This window comes from Drosophila bipectinata, chromosome 2L (assembly GCF_030179905.1).
Source record: "Drosophila bipectinata strain 14024-0381.07 chromosome 2L, DbipHiC1v2, whole genome shotgun sequence".
In the NCBI taxonomy this organism is placed as follows: domain Eukaryota; kingdom Metazoa; phylum Arthropoda; class Insecta; order Diptera; family Drosophilidae; genus Drosophila; species Drosophila bipectinata.
This window is the reverse complement of record NC_091736.1, coordinates 1,242,893-1,262,160: the sequence shown is the minus strand read 5'-3', so window position 1 is coordinate 1,262,160 and position 19,268 is coordinate 1,242,893. Positions and strand designations below refer to the sequence as shown.

At 43.7% G+C, this 19,268-nt stretch overlaps 4 protein-coding genes across 4 annotated transcripts in view; 2 read left to right on the top strand and 2 right to left on the bottom strand.

Annotated features, from left to right (window-relative positions):
• The first annotated feature begins 3,595 nt into the window (after positions 1-3,595).
• Positions 3,596-7,789, top strand: Tehao (tehao). The gene is made up of 2 exons (XM_017250016.3): positions 3,596-4,735; positions 5,946-7,789. The coding sequence occupies exons 1-2, from the start codon at positions 3,681-3,683 to the stop codon at positions 7,285-7,287; spliced, it is 2,397 nt and encodes a 798-aa protein (XP_017105505.2). The 5' UTR covers positions 3,596-3,680; the 3' UTR covers positions 7,288-7,789.
• A 4,000-nt stretch (positions 7,790-11,789) lies between these two features.
• Positions 11,790-19,268, top strand: part of LOC108131231 (streptococcal hemagglutinin) — a 54,467-nt gene continuing 46,988 nt past the window's right edge. The window contains exon 1 of the mRNA XM_043212737.2: positions 11,790-12,007. Coding sequence (XP_043068672.1) covers positions 11,807-12,007 — 201 coding nt within the window. The 5' untranslated portion in view covers positions 11,790-11,806. The remainder of the gene's footprint in view (positions 12,008-19,268) is intronic.
• Hacd2 (3-hydroxyacyl-CoA dehydratase 2) lies at positions 12,612-14,236 on the bottom strand. Its single transcript, XM_017250018.3, has 5 exons — positions 14,072-14,236; positions 13,846-14,004; positions 13,561-13,753; positions 13,157-13,502; positions 12,612-13,099 (listed from the first exon to the last, which is right to left on the bottom strand). The coding sequence occupies exons 1-5, from the start codon at positions 14,150-14,152 to the stop codon at positions 12,763-12,765; spliced, it is 1,116 nt and encodes a 371-aa protein (XP_017105507.1). The 5' UTR covers positions 14,153-14,236; the 3' UTR covers positions 12,612-12,762.
• Hsp60D (Heat shock protein 60D) lies at positions 16,463-18,449 on the bottom strand. Its single transcript, XM_017250017.3, has one exon. The coding sequence runs from the start codon at positions 18,314-18,316 to the stop codon at positions 16,634-16,636; it is 1,683 nt and encodes a 560-aa protein (XP_017105506.2). The 5' UTR covers positions 18,317-18,449; the 3' UTR covers positions 16,463-16,633.

Below are 19,268 nucleotides of genomic sequence, written 5' to 3'. Positions count from 1 at the left end.
CCAGCAAACAAACTGGAACGACAATCGCCAACGGGCGATCCACACACGGATGCAGTGGCACATGCCACACCACATCCTCCTCCCCTTCCACACACGCTACTTTTCTTTCTATTTTTCAGCATTTAGACAGTGCCACACCTACAACAAAGAGGCGGCTGCTTTACGAAGCAACAAAAAAAATACACAGAAATATAAAGAAAATGTTGCAAATAACAAGACAACACAAACAAAAACACCGGACGTGCCACGGTCGCCATTTGTTGCGGCATTTTGACAATTTTGCCATTTAATGTGGCGCAAGTAGTAGATTGTGGGTGGCAGGGTTTTGGGGGCAGGCTGGATGGCATGGGGGTGCTGCAAAATAATGATGATGGGATGACTCGCGCATGTGGTGTAGGATGGCGGTTGGGCAGACGTGGCGTATGCTTAATACATAACCCTGGGCCACAATGAAAAATGAGTTGTCTGGATTGTAGCATAGAAGGAAAGTGGTTTGACCCCAAGAAACTGATGGTTAATTTTACTAGATTGGGGGTTTCTAGAAAATAACATATATTTTGTATGTAGGGGCACCCTTTGCAGATGCAATGGCTTAAGTTTAAAGAGCTTACTTCCACGATAAATAAATCCCAAAAAACTCTTGGAAAATTGTAAGCCCTTACTAGAGAAACCAATTTCCTAAAAAAAAAAAATAAGTACTGATAAGTTTCAAGAAAATCTACTAATCTCGACAAATTTTCGCTCATGTTCCGAGAACTCGCTTGGCCTTTTTGCTTTTCCAATTACCACCCCAAAGCAACTGAGTTAAGTGCATTTTGTACTGAATCCAGATGTAAATTCCTAGTAACAAAACAAATTGCACTTACCCAGTTGTTTGCTCCTCCGCCCTGGCCCAGATTGCGTATACGCAACGTTGCCCATTTCGATGAGCTGCCAAGATGCCTCCCAGTCAGTAGTCAGTAGCCAGCAGCCAGCCAGAAGCAATCTGCTAACAAAACACAAAACTTTATTGATTTGTTGCTAAAAGTTGATCTTGTTCACTATTCTTATTGCATTCTATTCGAGGGATTCTTTTCGGATGGGATTTGATTTGATTTTTCGAGTACACCCAGGCACACACACACAAAGTAAAGCCACTCATCTGTGGAATGGAAAAGGAAAATGTATTTGCGGTTGGAAAAGTGCAAGCAAGCACAATTTGGACGATGTTTATACTGATGTTGTTGCCATTCGTTTATTTATCCACAGAACTAAGCTGTTGTCGGGGGGTTTCTGTGTGTTTATTTTGATTTAATTCGCAATGTGCTACTCAAAATGCATTTCCTTTTTTGGCTGGCTGGATGGCATGGCATGCAATTTGCCAAACGTCAAATAGGTTAGGACCAATCTGAGCTACATGCCTGCCAACACAATGGTCGGGCTTGACAGTTGACAGAGGATGGCAAATCCTGTTTCGGTCGTCCCTGAACATAATTTAGCAGCCAGCCTTTTGCTTGTGCGAGTTTTGTGTTAATTTAGTGTTGACATTTATGAGATACGACCCTTTAAATGCTACTACCCAGTCTGGCCCTGATTGATGGGCCTTCAGGCTTCTAATTACCATTTCCAGCACCAGTCCTGCACCCCATTGTGGCGCTGAAAAGTCAAAAGTCAAGTGCCCTTTGGTTTCCCACTGCCGTTTACCAGAATCCAAATTGCCGGTTAGATGAGAGCAGCTGCAGTGCATTTGTGGTATTGAAAGGGAGAGTGTTTTGGAAAAGATAAGGGTGCAGTTCAGAGTAGCTACATTAGACCATGGGGGCAGCCTCATTTCAGGCCTCGATATAAATGAAACAAAAGCATACAATTGGAGTTTAAAACAAGGAATACTTCCAAAAATATATGCATATATCTCTGAAACGTTTTCGTCATCACTGCCAGGATATGTATGTTAGCCTATAAACACACAAGTGACGAAGGGATATGCGGGTCTGGGCGCACAAAAAGGTGCACTACCCAGCCCATGCGTAATGCGAACAACGGTGCGTATACGTGATGGGGGACAGGACCTTGGTACTTGGGTAATTGGGCGTGTAATTGTGTTTGCCTTTTCACATTTAGCCAGCCAAAAAGGTCACTTCTGATGTGTGTCCTGTGGCGATGCTGCACTGCATGAGTAGGTCGACCTCACCCAATTAAAATGTCGTTCCAAACTTTTCGGCAACGGCACTGGAACAAAGTTTTTTTTGGCGGTGTGGGGTGGCTGGAGAAAAACTGTTAATTGAGTTGGTACCGCCAACGCGAAATGAATTATGGCCAATGTATAATGAAGACGGCTCAATGAAGAACGTGGCCCGATTGACAAGCTGCCTATGTGCCAGAGTCCATAACGATGTCTGAGTATGTCCTTGACGCGTTCAAGGCCATTTAAGTGATTGACTTGGCCCTTATTTATTTTTGAGCGTTGTGTGGCTCTTGTCTGGACCCACACCCGGATCACCCAGAGGGCCCCAGGAGCGTGGCTGCCACACACCTGTCAACCTGCCAGGATGTGTTCCATGCGTGACAGTTCGAGGCGCGGCTTAGCCTAAATATTGCTCGCTCTCATCGGATATTCATGGCCGGGCCCCTCTTTAATAGATGATATTTATTTTAAACTTCCATCAGTTATTTATTTCCCGGTTGATAGCGATTCAAAAGTGATTCCCAATTCAATAAATAAACAAACGGAAATGCCTGAAAATATGCAAAGGTGCTTGGAAGCTAAATCGCGTGTGACTCCCAGGTTATTTTCCTCTTGTTGACTCACCGCAAATGTTTATTAACGTACAAACACTTGAAAGTAACCGCTTTCTTTGATAAAAAAAAAATTGCCAAATGTCTGTACGAGGGCCAAGAAATATATAAACAATTCTTATCAACAACTACACAGCCACGAACAAGCCAAGAGCATGAGCGCGCAATTAACATTATGGCATTTCGGCATAAATAAATTCCTTCTGATAGCCAAAGCCCAAGGCATTAAAAAACATTATCTGAACAGTGATGTGTGTTTTTTAAAAAACTGGGATGAATGATAAATTATATTATCCATTTTTAAGAAATACAAATCAGACATAAAGTTAAACATGAATCATATTTTTTTTTTTGAAGAGGAGCTCGTAAATTTTAAATCGTAGAGTCGATTGAGTGTGGTGTTGGGTGAAATTTATAAAAAATGGACTTTAACTTCTGTTTGAAAAATATAGACCCAAGGTAGTTATTTCATTATAATTATTTTAGAAATTAAAGATATTTGAAGCTTCTATAGAAAAACTAAGCTTTTAAACCAAGCAAAGTGGCTCTAAAAAGATTAAAAAAATGTCTGAACTTTATTTAAATGAAATCACTTTCTAAATAAACCAAATATTTAAATTAATGTTAGTTTTCTACTTGCCACCTCTAATATTTTGATAAGTGCGCCTCACATGGCTCTCATGTCGACCACTCCGATACGGCTAAAAGGCTGATAAGAAATACAAAATACAACCAAACCAAAAACGTCTGCAGACCTGGCCTATGGGCCGTAGCTACTACCCCAAAAAACAGCTGTGATTTAGTCACTGTCGGAGCGTTGCCGTGTTAACTTGCCGGCTCGTGTCGCGTCTAAAATATAAAAAAATAACAGAATAGATAATAAATGCCCAGAAAGTGCCTACAAAATGCTTTGCTACTCGGCGATAGTGTGGCTCGTGTGGGCCCTTTCGGGAGTCGTGATGCCATCGTCGGTTATTGGCCAAATCATTCCGTTGAACACCTTCTGCTACGGCCTGAGTGACCCGTGCACCTGTGCCGCTGAGGGCAACGTGGTTCGGTTCCACTGCCCGGACGAGTACGCTATGCTCCTGGAGGTCTCCGAGTCGGGACCGTCGGTCTACATGAGCTACTACGCCCAAGGAGACATCCACTGGCTGCCGCGCTTCAACATCAGCGATGTGGTGAAGCTCGAGTTCGACGCCTACACCTTCTGGCCGGAGGTCTTCCTCAGCAACCTGCTGCAGGAGATCGGAGTACTGAATGTGAAGACGATTCTGTTCAGGGACCGCACCTCGGAGACGGTGGTTACCCGGGACAGCTACAATGTGGATGGCATCTATGAGGGATCAGGTAGTCTTCTAAACATAACCACTTGGCATTTTGGCTCTGTGCCGGGCCTGAAGAAATTCCGCTTCTTCAGCGACGTGAAGGAGCTGCAGGAGAACATCTTCTTGGGCTTCGACAGCCTCACAGACCTGCAGCTGAACGTGGATGTGGAAATGCTGCCAGGCAACTTGCTCTCCTCCGTAACGGGCACCTTGGAAACGCTGATCATTGAGACCCCGGGCATGGTCAGCTTCGGATATCCGTTGCTCCGGGAACTACAGCAGTTACGGAACTTGAGTCTGACCCTCACGGATCCGCTCCGGGGTCGACACAGCGAGCTGCAGCCCCATCTGTTCGGGGCCATGAAGCAGCTGGTGGAAGTGCGTCTGGCCCAGGCCACCACCCAGGTGACCCCCAAGATGTTTCAGGGCTCCAGGAAGCTGCAGCTCATCAAGATCAATGGAAACGATGATCTGACTATGCTACCGCCAAGGATATTCCTGGATCAAGGCGAGCTCTCGACTCTGGATCTATCCTGCAATGCCATCAGTCAGGTGGCCGACGAAGCCTTCAGGGGGCTGTTCAACCTAACCCTTTTGGATCTGAGCAAAAACAAGCTCACGGATATATCGAGGTTCGTTGCTCGCCCCTTTGTTGCTATTTTTTTTGCGCCTTGCTATTGTTGATTAAAAGATGGCCCACGGTGCGATAAGGTCAGAGTCAAGAAGTTCGAAACGAAATAATTAGTCGGTTTCGCGGAACAGAGGAGTCTCCGCCTTATCGCCCGGCTGCTGTTGCTTCGACTTATCAGCCCTCCTCCGGCACGGGCGATAGCTCCGTAGGTGTTCCGTGTCTCCTCCGACAGCTAAGTGGGGCTATCAGAGTGCTATCATCAGGTTACCATTTAATAATAATAATGTTAGATAATTCTAGAAAGGGTCCACCCAAAAGTATGCCAAATAATAATAGTTTTTTTATCAAACTTACTTTTTTTTTAACTTTATCTAAGGTAAGGTGTTAGGGACCTTTACTTTCTTTGAACAAACTCTACAAAATATAGTTTGTTAATTTATTACTAATCAGACTCTGATAAGATGCAGGATTAAGAAAATTAATTACTTATTTTGTACTTGCCAGATTGTAAATATAAATAAATAAAGCCGTTTTCCTGGCAGATACTTAGAGAGCTCTTATAAAAGTCAACTGACATAGTATTTATAAAAATGTTGATAAAAAAGATTGTGAAATAGTTTTTATTAGAGATTTAATGGTATACTAAATAATCTTTTTATTTGACTAAAAATGTAAAAACAAACTAAGAGTATCGTTGTTTATAATATGTTTCTAAGATAGATAGATATTTCAGTACAAGTTTTAAAAGCATATTGGTATAATATTTGTACTATATTTATAAGAAAAGCTTTCGTATTTAAAGATTAAATATTTCTTCACTAGATTCCACTATATTTAAATGAATTATTTTATAGTTGCTTGGTTTTGCTTATTTTGGTTCCTACTTTCCTAATTATACAACAATGTTATAAGATAGCCACTACAAGACAGCAACTGGAAGTAATCTATCTTAGTTCTTTATAATCCATACACAACCTAGTCTTGTCATCATAATAGTCTTAATTAAAAACCACATAGCAACAAAAATATTTCATTTCCTAAATAGAATTTTTAGAGATTTTAGATGATTTTAGACTTTACTTTAAATCACAATATACCTATAATGTACAGCATAGTGAGTAATAGCTTTGATAGCCCCACTGAGCTTCGTAGAACCACCTAGTCCCGATTAATGACAATCTAATCCTCCTGAGATCTCCTCCATTCTGCAGCAAAATATTCGAGCCACTCGTCAAGCTGAATGTCCTGCGGCTGAACAAAAACTCTCTGACCGCCATGTCGCCCCGGGTGTTCGAGAACGTTATCAGCCTGAACTACATCGAAATGGTGAACACCCAGTTCTACGGGGCCACCCTGAACATGTCCTACGAGGCGGTTGTGTGCACCAACGACGAGTCCTGCCAGTACAAGTCCGCCGACTGGCAGTGCAACCAGCGCTGCATCTGCTGGGTGCAGCGGAGCATGGGTAGTCTGATCGTGGATTGTCGCGGCACCGACCTAAACGAGCTGCCCCTCCTGCCACGAACCACGCTGGTGCAAACGGTGCTGAAAGTGGGCAACAATAGCCTCACCGAACTACCCGGGGTGGGTGAGCATCCGGGCTACGCGAATGTGAGTGGCCTCTTCCTGTCGGACAACAAGCTGACCGACTTGGGAACCGGAGACCAGCTGCCCGACAATCTCACCTATTTGGACGTGAGTCGCAATAGTATTTCGGCCATCAGCGAACAGTTTGTAGAGTTCCTCCAAATGGAGAACAACACGATGACGATGTCCCTATCGGGTAATCCTCTGGCCTGCGACTGTGATGCCCTGTCCCTGCTGTTCTTCGTTCGATCCAATCCGCAGCGAGTGAAAGACATCGGTGACGTGATGTGCCCACGCCAGAAGAAGCCCCTCCAGCAGATGGAGGCCTTTGAGCTGTGTCCGTCTTACGTCCTGCTGGTCAGCTGCGTGATTGGCGGCCTCGTGATAGTTGCCTGCCTGATCACAGTCTTCTATCTGATGTTCCAAAAGGAGCTCAAGATCTGGCTGTACAACAACAACCTCTGTCTGTGGTGGGTCTCCGAGGAGGAGCTGGACAAGGACAAGACCTACGACGCCTTCATATCGTACTCGCACAAGGACGAGGAGCTAATCAGCAAGATGCTGCCCAAGCTGGAAAGTGGTCCGCATCCCTTCCGCATTTGTTTGCACGACCGGGACTGGCTGGTGGGTGACTGCATTCCAGAGCAGATAGTCCGGACTGTGGACGACTCCAAGCGGGTGATCATCGTGCTCTCGCAGCACTTTATCGACTCGGTGTGGGCGCGAATGGAGTTCCGTATCGCTTACCAGGCCACCTTGCAGGACAAGCGCAAGCGCATCATCATCATCCTGTACAAGGAGCTGGAGCACATGAACGGCATCGACAGCGAACTGAAGGCGTACCTCAAACTGAACACCTACCTGAAGTGGGGAGACCCGCTCTTCTGGAGCAAGCTCTGCTACGCCATGCCCCACAACCGACGAGTCCTCAAGGGCCAAAAGAAACACGCGGGTCCTCTCATCTGAGTCCTTGTTAGGACTCTGGATATAGAAATATACTCATCCTCTTCCGCAGCCTCAATATATTCTAAAATAGTATTTATTTTACCCAAAACATAGATAGGATTTAGTTATTAAGTCAACATTCGGATGAGCTTTATTTCGAATTTAAATCTTAACAATTTCAACGAAATTATTCCAGTGATTGGAGTACAACTTAAAGTGATAATTTTTCAAATAATTTTAATAAAATTAGGCAATTTTAATGTATTAATGTAACTAGACAACTGCGTCACACTTAGGTACTTATTCATAATCAAAATTACACTAATTGAACTGAGAACTATAGATAAAAGTCGCTATTACGTCGCAGGCAATAAAAAAATTAATTTTGTTCATATCTATGATAAGGAATATTGGCCACAAAAATCATAGATTGTGGCTATTATTTGAGCACTGATATGTTGTTTATTATACCTACATATTACCAGAGATTATGCAATAAAATCAAGTGTAGTTGAAACCAAAATCAAGACACATTTATATTCAAATCCAACCTGCCAGGAAATTAATAGAATCTTTTAAAAGCTGCCAAGCCGACCAACAAAAGCTGGAGGGACAAAGAATTTAAAATTCATCATTTTAAAAATGTTTCTGAGTCGCGTTGAATAATTAAACCTCCAAGGGGACTATCCAAATGGACACTGTTGGCACCCAGGACTAAATATCCCAGCTGGCCAGGTCCTTGGATAAGCTGGGATTTGGGACTCTTGCCTTTGTCTCCTTGGCCTTCGAAACTTTTGCCTTCGGGATGATTGTGTCATTTTTGCCATGAAATTTTAATTAAATTTTAAATTTCAAAGCATTCCTTAGTCATAAATTTTGTTTGTTCGTTTTGGTGAGCTAAAGTTTGGACAGATGCCATTTAATCCTGGCATCCTGGGAGCAAACATGGAATGCATCCACAAGTGATAATTAATTGCTGTCATTTCCCAGGACTGCAAATTAATAAACAAACGCCGGTAATTGTTATTTTGCATTAATGTTTGCTAACATCATAATTATCTGGACCAGGCATATTTGCCATTCATATGGACCAGGCCCGAAACCGCTTTCCGTTCAATAAAGTTGGCTAAATATTTATTCAGGCACATGCTTTAATTTCGCAAAGTTCGCGTCAAACTCAAATTATCCAGTTCAGTAATTGTATTGGCCCAAGTTGAGTATTTTGGGCCGGGACCTTGGATCGGTCTAGGCCTAAAGTGGTGGCCAGGCCAATTTCCAGCCAGAAATAAGTGAAAATATATGTATTAAAAAAATAAAAGAGGGGAAGGCATTTGGCCAAGTTACGCTCTTTACGCTGTCAGCCCTTTTTCGCCACACGATTGCCTTGCCACTTTTAATGTGGGTTGTGGGTGGTTGAGGGTGGTTGGGTGGCCTGGTTTGGCCCTGGGTCGTCGGCGGAGGGTCTTTGAAGATTCATGGCCTGCCCGCCGGCCAACGCTTTGTGGGCGAGGCGCCTGAAAAAGCGAGTGTCATAAGGCAAACGGCATTGGAGCGGGGCCAGTTTAGAGAAGTGAACTGTTTTAAAAACTTTAAGTATTCCAGTTAAGCAAAATCTCAATTAAGTGGTTTCTGTTGGCCAAGAAGAGAATGATAACTATCAGGTCATAAAGAGTTAATTGGTTTCTGCTACTTAAGTCTGGGAAACATCTGCCAGTTGGATTGCACTTTCTCATTCAACTCCTATCCTAAGCCTTTGGATATTATTTAAAACGAAAAATAAACCCACAAATAATAATTTAACTTCTCGGTTTAAATAAATGGCTTTTTCTCTGCAAACTGAAAGTCTGAAATTCAATCTATTGGCAATTTCTGAATAGAATTGATTCCGTGCTCTATATCCAGTTCAGTTTCAATTGTAGTTTCTTTGTATCTTCCTGAATTGTATGGATTTCTATTTCCACTCGGCTTTTGTGCCCTTTTGTGTAGTTTTGTAAGTAATGACACTTGATTGCCGGCCGAACACTTTGCAGCTGCCATCGAATAATCATCTTGGCTCATTTTTCATAAACTTGGAAGCCAGAGTCCCAAGTCCAGAGCCCCAGCCTTGGATGCTGGGTGTGAGTAGTTATCACAAACATCTGTTTGCAACTGCCCGACCATCTATCATAACTTTTGTGAGAAGGAGCTATAAAAATCAGTTTGTAGCCGCCGGAAGTTACTGCCCTGAGACTTTCGGCTACGTGACCCGATGCTCCTGATAGTTTCCTTTCCGGCTGAAGCCGAAATTCAAACTAGGAAGCTCCCTACTTAGCAGCCATAAAATAAGGATATGTGTGGCTCACAAGGGGCTAAGACGGGCTTAAGGACTTCAGGGGGTGGGGTGGCTGGACACCAATGGATTCTGGCCTGGCGCCATCACCAGCCCGGATCGAAAGCGGATGCAAAGATTGTTGCTGGCCCTGAGTCAGATTTGGCGGCTCCATTGACGATGTCTCCAGCCATTTGGGTACACAAATCATGGCACATCTACACACATGAAGTACGTACTCCCAATATACGTATTTCTTAGATGCAGTGTTTGCTGATGCTTGGCTTTCACTCGTACATATTATAGAGTTGTTGGCTTTTATTACATTGCATTTTATGGGTTTGCATTCGCCAGCTCTTTCCGCACTTTCACGATATGTATTTCAGAAAGTTTGATTCAGTCTCTATATCTGGATCTCCGATGAATTTATACAAATTAGCATCTTTAAGTTTTGCTTCGATTTAAGGTCATCCTTCAAGTCTTTCAAGAGGACTTGACATTTTCCGGATATTTGATTTTAATTGTTTTGGCTGCATTTTGTTACTCGGTTGCTTTTCAATCACCTTACATCCTGGGCCAGGAGTGGAAGTCTGTCCACCTCACCACCGACCACATGAATTTGGGCAATCAATCACAATCGATTTTGCTTACTGACCTACATGAACAGGGCCTCCAGCCGGTATTCCTTAATATATAGACTTTAATTGGTATCTCACCCGCTCGACCAAACCTGAGTGTTATTGGATTTTTCGTACACTGACATTATAGTCATTATAAGTTTCTAGTTTGAATTTCTGACCATGTAAGTTCTTTTCATAAAGAAAAAGTTTGTAGGAAACCTTTAAGAAAACCCCCATTAAATCCTTTTGTAATTCAGCATGTTATATAAATTACAGCTTTCGGCACCTTTAGTATCCTCTTTGCGGGCTTGTCCTGCAATTAGTGTAAATTTTATAGCATACTTTCGTGGCGTGTGGCAGGCTCGGAGAATGCATTTCGATGTCGGACACAAAGAGGTCATTAACAAGTGCAGAGTTGGTTGGTTTGCGGTTTCCCTTTTCTTCGGTTTTGCTCTCGTCTCCAGCGGCAGTGGAAATGGAAGTCCCTCACCCATATATCGACAGGAAATCACACATTTGCCAAGGATATCGACATCCTGAAATGCAATAAAAGAAAGGATTTTTATATGGTTATTCCTCAAGCTATTCGACCTAGATGGAATGAAAGTTCAGACTCTTCAATCTTAATTTAAATCAAGTTTACAGATTCTTTAGTTCTTTTGGCAGCAGACTATCCACCCTCTAATTAAGGATTTTCCACTAGCCCCTATTTAAGCTGCTGACAAATATTTGAATTAATTTTTCTTTGATGTTTTTTTAACACGGATATGATTTGGAGTCCCTGTAATTTTTTGTCCTTTGTTGGGTTAGGACCTGGGTGCCTGGCAACCAGCTTACTTATCTGTGATTGCGTGCAATTCCTGGGGACCTGGGGCACTTGGGCTACTTTCTGACCTCTGACAGCACCAGTCCAGTGCCTGTTCGGTTGATAAATCACCTATCCAACAGGGGGTGTCCGATGAGAAACTATAACTGGCTGTAAATCATGACGGCGAACAGTTGCTGATGCCTGCACTTTTTGGCTGCATCTCCAGATGCACCCGAGACCGCTCTCCATCTGGCATAAATCCGGATATTTTTCCAGCCAGAAGGAGGCCAGAAACCGCCAGTGGCCAGTGCTCTGGTGGCCGAAAATCAATCGCGGTCGGCATTAATCAAAAACTCATTTATCAGCAAGTGGGCAGGCCTGTGTCGGTGCTTTATTAGCTGCCAGCTGGCCATGGTCGGTGATTAGTTGAGCGTTAACCCCGGCTCGGGTCAGTTCCATGCCAGCACCAGCCCCAGTGCCGGTGCCAGTATCCGTTCAAAAAAAAGAAGGACAAAAAAAGACCACCTATCCAAACCGAATGAGAGTGCAAATTGCAATGAATATTTCACGCGAAACGGTGCTTGATGGGGATAAATTTCGCTGGCTTGTTGGACGAATTGCTGGCCCGGCCGGGAGTCATTAATCTCGGCCTCAGCAGGTGACAATTGCCGGCTGCACTATCGTCGAAACCATTAGGACTCCACTTTGTCCCATGTCGGTTCACGAATCTAATTAAAGTTCTATTCCACGCGATATTGCTTATAAATAATAAGTGGCCTGCATGTGAAAGACACTCACGCGGAAATGACAGCGTCAGAAGTCCCGGGCCCTAACGAGCTCCATTCAGAAATCGAATCCAGTTTCGGGTCGAGTGGATCACCAATAACTTGTGCAACGTCCTCGAGTGCAAATTGGATTACCACCCATCATCAAATGGCAAAGGAGCCCGAGGGCGAGGAGTCAAAGCCTGACAGGATGTTAACGCTCAATGCACGCGGTCTTTTGGTATGTTGGCTAGGAAATACATCCATGATACATATCTATGTAATACTTTATAAATCCCTTTGATAAGAGTGCTTACTTTGTGGTGATGTAATTTTCACAAAAAGGAATAAATCCGTACAGGTTACCTGCAACATTGCACTGAGAAAACAATGTATTTCAACGTTAAACAATAATAGAATTATTCTCATAAATATTCAGTGAAAATCATAGGAAAAAGTGGCATTAATATTCAATTGAGTTAAACAGGTTTGAATGGAAGATTTTCACATAAATAATTCCCTTAAAATTCTCATCAAAATATAATTGAAAAGGTTTATTAGTTATAGTAATTTATACGGGTGATTTAACCTATTGTTATTCTTATATAATGGCATTATTTAGCCTCAAAAAGGATTAATTAATAATAATCCATTTCAGATGATATGTGAAGTTCCAAAATGGATGGCAGTTATCTATTATAAATATTCAAATCTTACAAAACCCTTGAATTTAAGAAATGCATACAAAAATCTCAGTTAAGGTTTAGGTCTACAATAACACCATTCTAAACCACGAAACTACACCTACACTACGTATCCTTAAAATGAAATGAAAACAATTTACATTTGCAATATGATAAAAATGTTTAATGAACGTCAAAAGTTGAATAGTTTGGTGGATCTCTAGAGTTCTTTGGACTGTTTGCTTATGCTAAACGAAAATAGGAAATAGGTACTGCCACAGTGCGAACGAACCTGCTCCGGGCAGTGGGTCGATTAGTCGGCGTGAAGGTGCTGCCGGCGCTTGGCACGCCCTCGTCCCAGCTTCTTAGCCCGCAACTTGGCCATGTGCGACATGACAAGGTAGCTGCCAGGCAGGATCAGTAGCAGGAGGTAGATTTTCAGGAAAAGAACCATGTCGAAAGTGATGTTCCAGCGGTTGGGCATGTCGACGCAAAACCGTTTCGTCTCCTCAATGAAGGGAATATTGCGGAGAACAATGATTCCCTCACACAGAATGCCCATGGGGTAAAGCGGTATCCAGATGGTGTAGCGTAGCCAGGTGAGCAAGCCCACTTCGCGACCCAGCAGCTGACTTAGATAGAAAGGATAGCTGGCGGAGAAAGGACTCATTAGAAGATACATAATCTCATGCAATAAGCTGACTTACCGAACGAGTTCCACTAGAGACCAAATGATAAACACATAGAATACCACTGGCTTGGTGTACATGCGCGGTTCCATTTCAATCATTAGAAAGAGCACAAAGTTGCGGCCCGATACCTGGAAAAATGGTACCAGCGGACTGCCCTTCGTGTAGCCGAACAGCGGATGCATCACCTCAAGATACTGCAGCAATTGCACAAACTTGAAGGCGTTGCCCACGTTGGCGTATGTCTTGGCAATGCTCTCAGCCCCATCGCGGTAGTAGAGCACTCCCATGACGGCCACTATGTACAGGTATCCTATAAACATGGCCAGATTGTAGAATATCATGTAGACTTTCTTCGTTTTCTCTAAAAGTAAAGAGTTAAGAGTTATATACTGTTCTAAAATATCACAGAGAGATCTTACCCTTAATGTAGCCCAGCTCGCGCTTCTGCAGGTCTGCGTACTCCTGCTGATAGTCCTGGCGCACGTCCCGCGGCTTCTCCTCCAGTTCGGCATCGTCCTCGGTGCGCCAGCGATCGAAGTCTATCTTCAGCCAGTGTGGTTTCTGAGGAGTGGCCACTAGCCGGGGCCACCATTCCGGTTCTAGTTTTCTAATCTGCGCAGGCGAAAGATATTCAAACGATTAGATAGCGACGTCTTGGTTTTTATCCAATATTGATTCAATTTTATCCAATATGATTCCCTTACCTGTAATTCGATTTTGTTGTCGCTGACCACAAATGTGGCGTTCTCGTCGTCTATCAAGGCATAGAAGTGCAATTGAAACTTGTAGGCATTCATGCCCCGGGCTCCGTGGCCATTGGCACTAAAATTCACCGCAACCGGCGAAAAGTCTGCGATAGCGCCCTATAAAAATTTTGATTATTGATTTTTCGTTTCGGAAGAGTTGGCTTTTAACACCATTCCTACATACCTTGGCATCTTTGAGGTCGACTTTAAGTAAGAGTGTCTGTTTGGTCTGCGACCAGAAAACAAACGGGCTGAGGCTTTCCATTTAATTAGCTAAAAATTAAAACATCTCTGTATACTTTTAGAGGGGCTTGTTATCAATGGGAGATAGTGGCAAGGATTTTCTGTGTGACCAGTCTGGGAACATACTTTTTCCCAGATGGAACATAGTTGCCAGATGACCAGCAACATTGTTGACAGACCATAAATAAATTCAAAATTTACCAAAATTAAAAATTTGTTGCTTGTTTATTTAAAAAAACTTGACGTCAGTGACTTAAATAATTTCTGTTGGATATAAAACAAATATATAAACGAATGCTTAAGAAGCTTTACAAAGTAAGGGAAGTACCATTAATTTTTTAATATTATAGCATCTATGAATATTTTCAAAAAAATAAAGGATTATGCATTTGGGATTACGTAAAAGTTCTCGTCAAGAGAGCTTTATTCATTTTTAAAAAATATGTAACGTCAGCTATTATCTTTTCCACCACGTGGTGGAAATATATTTGAATGCTGTCAGACACCAAATGCTGACTGCTATGGCACTTGGTTGCTTAAAGGTGAAAGTTTGAAGGACCTCTATGGCGCGAGCTTAAAAAACTTAAATTAGAGTGAGGATTTGTAAGTAAAAAGAACACTCTTAACAAAAAAACGGTTTCAAAATGAAAAAACTCCAAGGGGAAATGCAATTTATATGAAGACAAGGCTAATAAATATCGCATAAAAAGCTTAAAAATACGTTAATCACAGTCTTAACTGCACAAATTACTCAAATTCTTCTGGACTGGGACAGGATAATTGTGATCAACTTTTTGTTGGCGATTTCTCTTTGCAACGCCTTACCGTTTCGTGGCGCGTTTTGGGTCATTTTGATTTATGAGCCGCCACCGCAAAAGTCGGAAGTTGTCAGACAACAGGGAAAAAACAGGAGCAAAAACCGACAAAAAAAATCCTTCGGCACAGTCGAGGACCTTGGCTTGGTGTGAGTGCTTATGGGTTGTCTCTGTGTAAATGTGTGTGCTGGGGGTGTGTGTATCCTTGTTCTATGACCAGACATGACAATGTGATGTTTACGCTGTTGTTGTCCTTTTTAGCTTCCTTCCTTTCAGCTTTTTTTTCAGTTTCGGGTGGGGTATCGAGGGGGTTTCGTTGCTAAAACAAGAGGCGACAACTTGTCAGGCTTGTTTTGCCATTGGATTTGATATTTTGTATTTACGAACAATAAACCCCAGCAACCGAAAACAGAACCAAAAACAAAACCAACAATGGAGCATACGTGTTGTCGTGAGAGTCTAGGGCTTGAGAAATCACAACTGCTAATCCAGATGAGTATTTTCCGAATCTCTTTCACAGCCAGCACGATTCCATATCATTTTGCACACAACATAACCGACATTGCTACAAAACTGGGCGCCGCAAAATGCTGCGCTTCCTCAAGAACCGTTAGAGCCCCGGCTCTGGTATCGTACCGCCCATCTATGTATCTATATAGTAAATGTATGTGTATGCTTAGCTATATCTTCGCCTCAAGGTAAGTACTAATTTTAAGCGAATATAGAACCAGAAACATCGTTTAAATTGCAAAGTTCTCAGGCAACTCAGGCCACGCCGTATACATTATCCTGATTTCCGCCTTTAAGTAACTCTGTTGCATTATTCAGATTGCAATTTTGTGGGCCTGCAAAAACGAACAACGACCCTCGAAGGTGGCAGTGACCCATAAAAATAACCAATGGCAGTTAATTATGCATGCGTTAAGGGCTTGACCCTCTTAATAAACAGATGTTTCTGTTTGTGCGGCCAACGTGACGTATACGTGTTGCCAGCTCCCCTCTGGCTTTTTCCCTTCATTTAATTGCCCCTAACCACCGTTAATGACATCGCTACATGCTTACATAACTGACATACACGACTCCAATATATAACGCATATATATCAAGATAAATAGAATTGCGCTCGCTGACATTACCCCCTCCACGCCGCCGCCAGGACTCCCTTTTTGTGTAACATTATTTGAGGTCTCTTTCCTTGTTTGTGTTGCCGGCGCCCAAACAAAGCGCAGCAAATGGTTAAGGTCAAGTCGAAATGAGTGAACAGGAGCAGGAGCATGTACAAGGACATGTGGGTGTTTGGATGGATGGGGGCAGGACGCCGAGGGACGAGCGATAGGAATTTCCATTCTGTCTATTGAAAGCGGTACGGCATGCGTGCCTCTACGAGCTTAAATTATGGTTTCCACTGGAAAAACAAGGATACCCTTAAGTGCACTGTGGAAATTTTTAGCAAGGAGTAGAATTTAACAATTAATTAATAAATAATTGAAATAAATACAATTAATTAAAGAAAACAATTTATTTGAGCTATATATGCTATAATTTTGTTTTATTCGCTTTAATTTTAATAATAATTCCTTGCTATCCAAATATTTTTCAAGTCACATAAGTCAAAGAAATTTAGATATTGAAATAATTTGTAATCGCACATGCACGTCTCAAAAAAAAATGGAAGGAAACATACTGGTCTACATGCCAACCAGACTTGCCAAATCCCTCGTGACCTGGTTTTGGGGAACCTTTGGCTTGACCGGCTCCTCTGTGATCACCACCTCTGTGGTGGCCATCATGGCGGCAATACCGGTGGCACAGACTACGGCATGCCGCATCACATCTGTGGGGTCCATGATTTCGCGTTCGATCAGATCTCCGTACTCCCCGGCGGCGGCATCGTAACCGAAGTTGCCACTGCCTTGCAGGACGTTGCGAGTGACCTCGTCGGGATCAACGCCTGCATTGCGAGCGATGGTGTAGCAGGGCAGGCGCAGTGCATCCCGCACGATCTCCCTGCCCATTTGCTGCTCCTTCGTTTTCGCAGGCTTAAGCTTATCCAGGATCGGAATGCAACGCAGGTAGGCAGTACCACCGCCAGGCAGGACACCATCGCTCATGGCCTTGCGCACGGCGTTAATGGAGTCCTTGAGGCGCTCCTTACGTTCCGTTATTTCCATTTCGCTGACCCCGCCCACCCGGACAACGGCCAGTCGTCCCAGCAGCCTGCCCTCCCGCTGATGCAGTCGCTCCATTTCCTCGTCGGTGAAGGCCTTCTTCTTGAGCTCTGCGATTTCAAAGAAGCGGCGTTTCTTCAGTTTCTTGTCCACGTTCAGCGGCTTCAGAAGGTGCGTCTCTTTGGAATTCACAAAGACTTCCTCCACTTCGCCCAATTGGTCCTCTTCAAGGTTGGCCAGCCAGCTCTCATCCTCCAGGAGGGTGGCTCCCATGCATATAGCCAGATCCTCCATATCGTCGCGCCTATTATCCACGCATCCTGGAGCATTAATGGCGCACACCTGGACGCACCCTTTCAGCTGATTCAGAACCAATGCCTTCAGAACATCGTTCGAGAACTCCTTGGCAATGATCACCAGGGGCTGACCCTTGGCCTTGGCCAACTCCAAGGCGGGTAATACTTGGGAAACCTCTTGAATCCTGGCCAGGGTGATCAACAGCAGGCAGTCGTGAAACTCCAGGAGGCCGTCTTCCTTATCCAATGCAAAGAATGGAGAGGCATAGCTCGAATCTATGTGCACGCCCTCCTGGAAAGTAACCTCGTCCTTTCCGCTGGATGAATCCTTGACCAGGATAACTCCACTCTCGCCCAGCTCCATTATTATGTCCCCTATCAGGCCGGAAAGGCTTTCGTCCCCGTTGAGTGCCACCTTGGCCACAGCCTCCACCTCGCCGATGGTGTCGATCGATTGGGACATGTCCTGGAGGGCGTCGCTCACCACCTGCGCCGCACTCAGCATTCCCTCCCGCAGTAGCTGGACATTGATGTTCGGCTGGCGGAGAGTGTGCATGCCTTGGCAGGTCATGGCCCGAGCAAGGATCGTGGCCGTCGTGGTGCCATCTCCGATCTCGTTGTTGGTTTTGTTGGTGGCCTGGCGAATGAGCTGGACGCCCAGGTTGCGGCGTCGATCGTGCATCTCGACATTATTGGCCACCGTGATGCCGTCCTTGGTGATCTTCGGTGACACCAGCAGCTGCTCGATCAGCACGTTCCGGCCCTTCGGTCCCAGAGTGGTGGCCACTGCATTGGCCATCACATTTACTCCCTGCAGAAGCAGATTGCGAGCCTCGGACCCAAAGCGAATGTCCTTGGCATAGGTGCGGACTAGGGCACAGCTTTTAAGACCAAATCGGCGCATCATCTTTCTTCTTGATCCTAACTATTTAATTTTGCAGCTTTCGATCCGAACCAAGGAATTTGTGTGTATTTTCGAGCAATAAAATGAGGCCCCAAAAAATGAGGAATTTATGTGATTGTGTGCCTACATGAAAGGAAATAAAAAGAAGGGTATTTTTTAATTTTTGTATGTTTGATATAAGGGCCATATGGGAAAAACCCCATTTCCAAGGGATCTCATCACGAAAATTCGACAAAAAATCTAAAAAATATTTTGTCTTGGGATTTTGATGCAGAATGGTGGAGAATCGATCTAGAAATCGTTTAAGGTACTCCGCTTGAGAATCGGATGAGAATTGGGGAAGATAGAGCCATCACTGTGGGCCATATAGGGGAAAACCCCATTTTCAAGGGATCCCACCACGAAGAATGGACAAAAAATTTAAAAAATATTTTGTCTCAAGATTTTGATGCAGAATAGTGGAGAATCGATCTAGAAATGGTTTAAGGTACTCCGCTTGAGAATCGGATCAGGATTGAGGAAGATATAGCCATCACCGTGGGCCATATAGGGGAAAACCCCATTTCCAAGGGATCCCATCACGAAAAATGGACAAAAAATTAAAAAAATATTTTGTCTCAGGGTTTTGATGCAGAATAGTGGAGAATCGATCTAGAAATCGTTTAAGGTACTCCGCTTGTGAATCGGATCAGGATTGAGGAAGATATAGCCATCACCGTGGGCCATATAGGGGAAAATCCCCATTTTCAAGGGATTCCATCACAAAAAATGGACAAAAAATTTCAAAAATATTTTCTCTTAGGATTTTGATGCAGAGTGGTGGAGAATCGATCTAGAAATCGTTTAAGGTACTCCGCTTGAGAATCGGATGAGAATTGAGGAAGATATAGCCATCACCGTGGGCCATATAGGGGAAAACCGCATTTTCAAGGGATCCCATCACGAAAAATGGACA

What these genes read in the sequence shown, in the direction of transcription:
- Tehao (XM_017250016.3), top strand. Translation starts at nt 3,681, where the DNA reads ATGCTTTGCTACTCGGCGATAGTGTGGCTCGTGTGGGCCCTTTCGGGA. An exon ending in AAGCTCACGGATATATCGAG is followed by an intron (nt 4,736 to 5,945) that starts GTTCGTTGCTCG and finishes TCCATTCTGCAG; the next exon opens with CAAAATATTCGAGCCACTCG.
- Hacd2 (XM_017250018.3), bottom strand. Translation starts at nt 14,152, where the DNA reads ATGGAAAGCCTCAGCCCGTTTGTTTTCTGGTCGCAGACCAAACAGACA. An exon ending in ACAACAAAATCGAATTACAG is followed by an intron (nt 13,754 to 13,845) that starts GTAAGGGAATCA and finishes TCGCCTGCGCAG; the next exon opens with ATTAGAAAACTAGAACCGGA. An exon ending in TCTCTAGTGGAACTCGTTCG is followed by an intron (nt 13,100 to 13,156) that starts GTAAGTCAGCTT and finishes TTTCTCCGCCAG; the next exon opens with CTATCCTTTCTATCTAAGTC.
- Hsp60D (XM_017250017.3), bottom strand. Translation starts at nt 18,316, where the DNA reads ATGATGCGCCGATTTGGTCTTAAAAGCTGTGCCCTAGTCCGCACCTAT.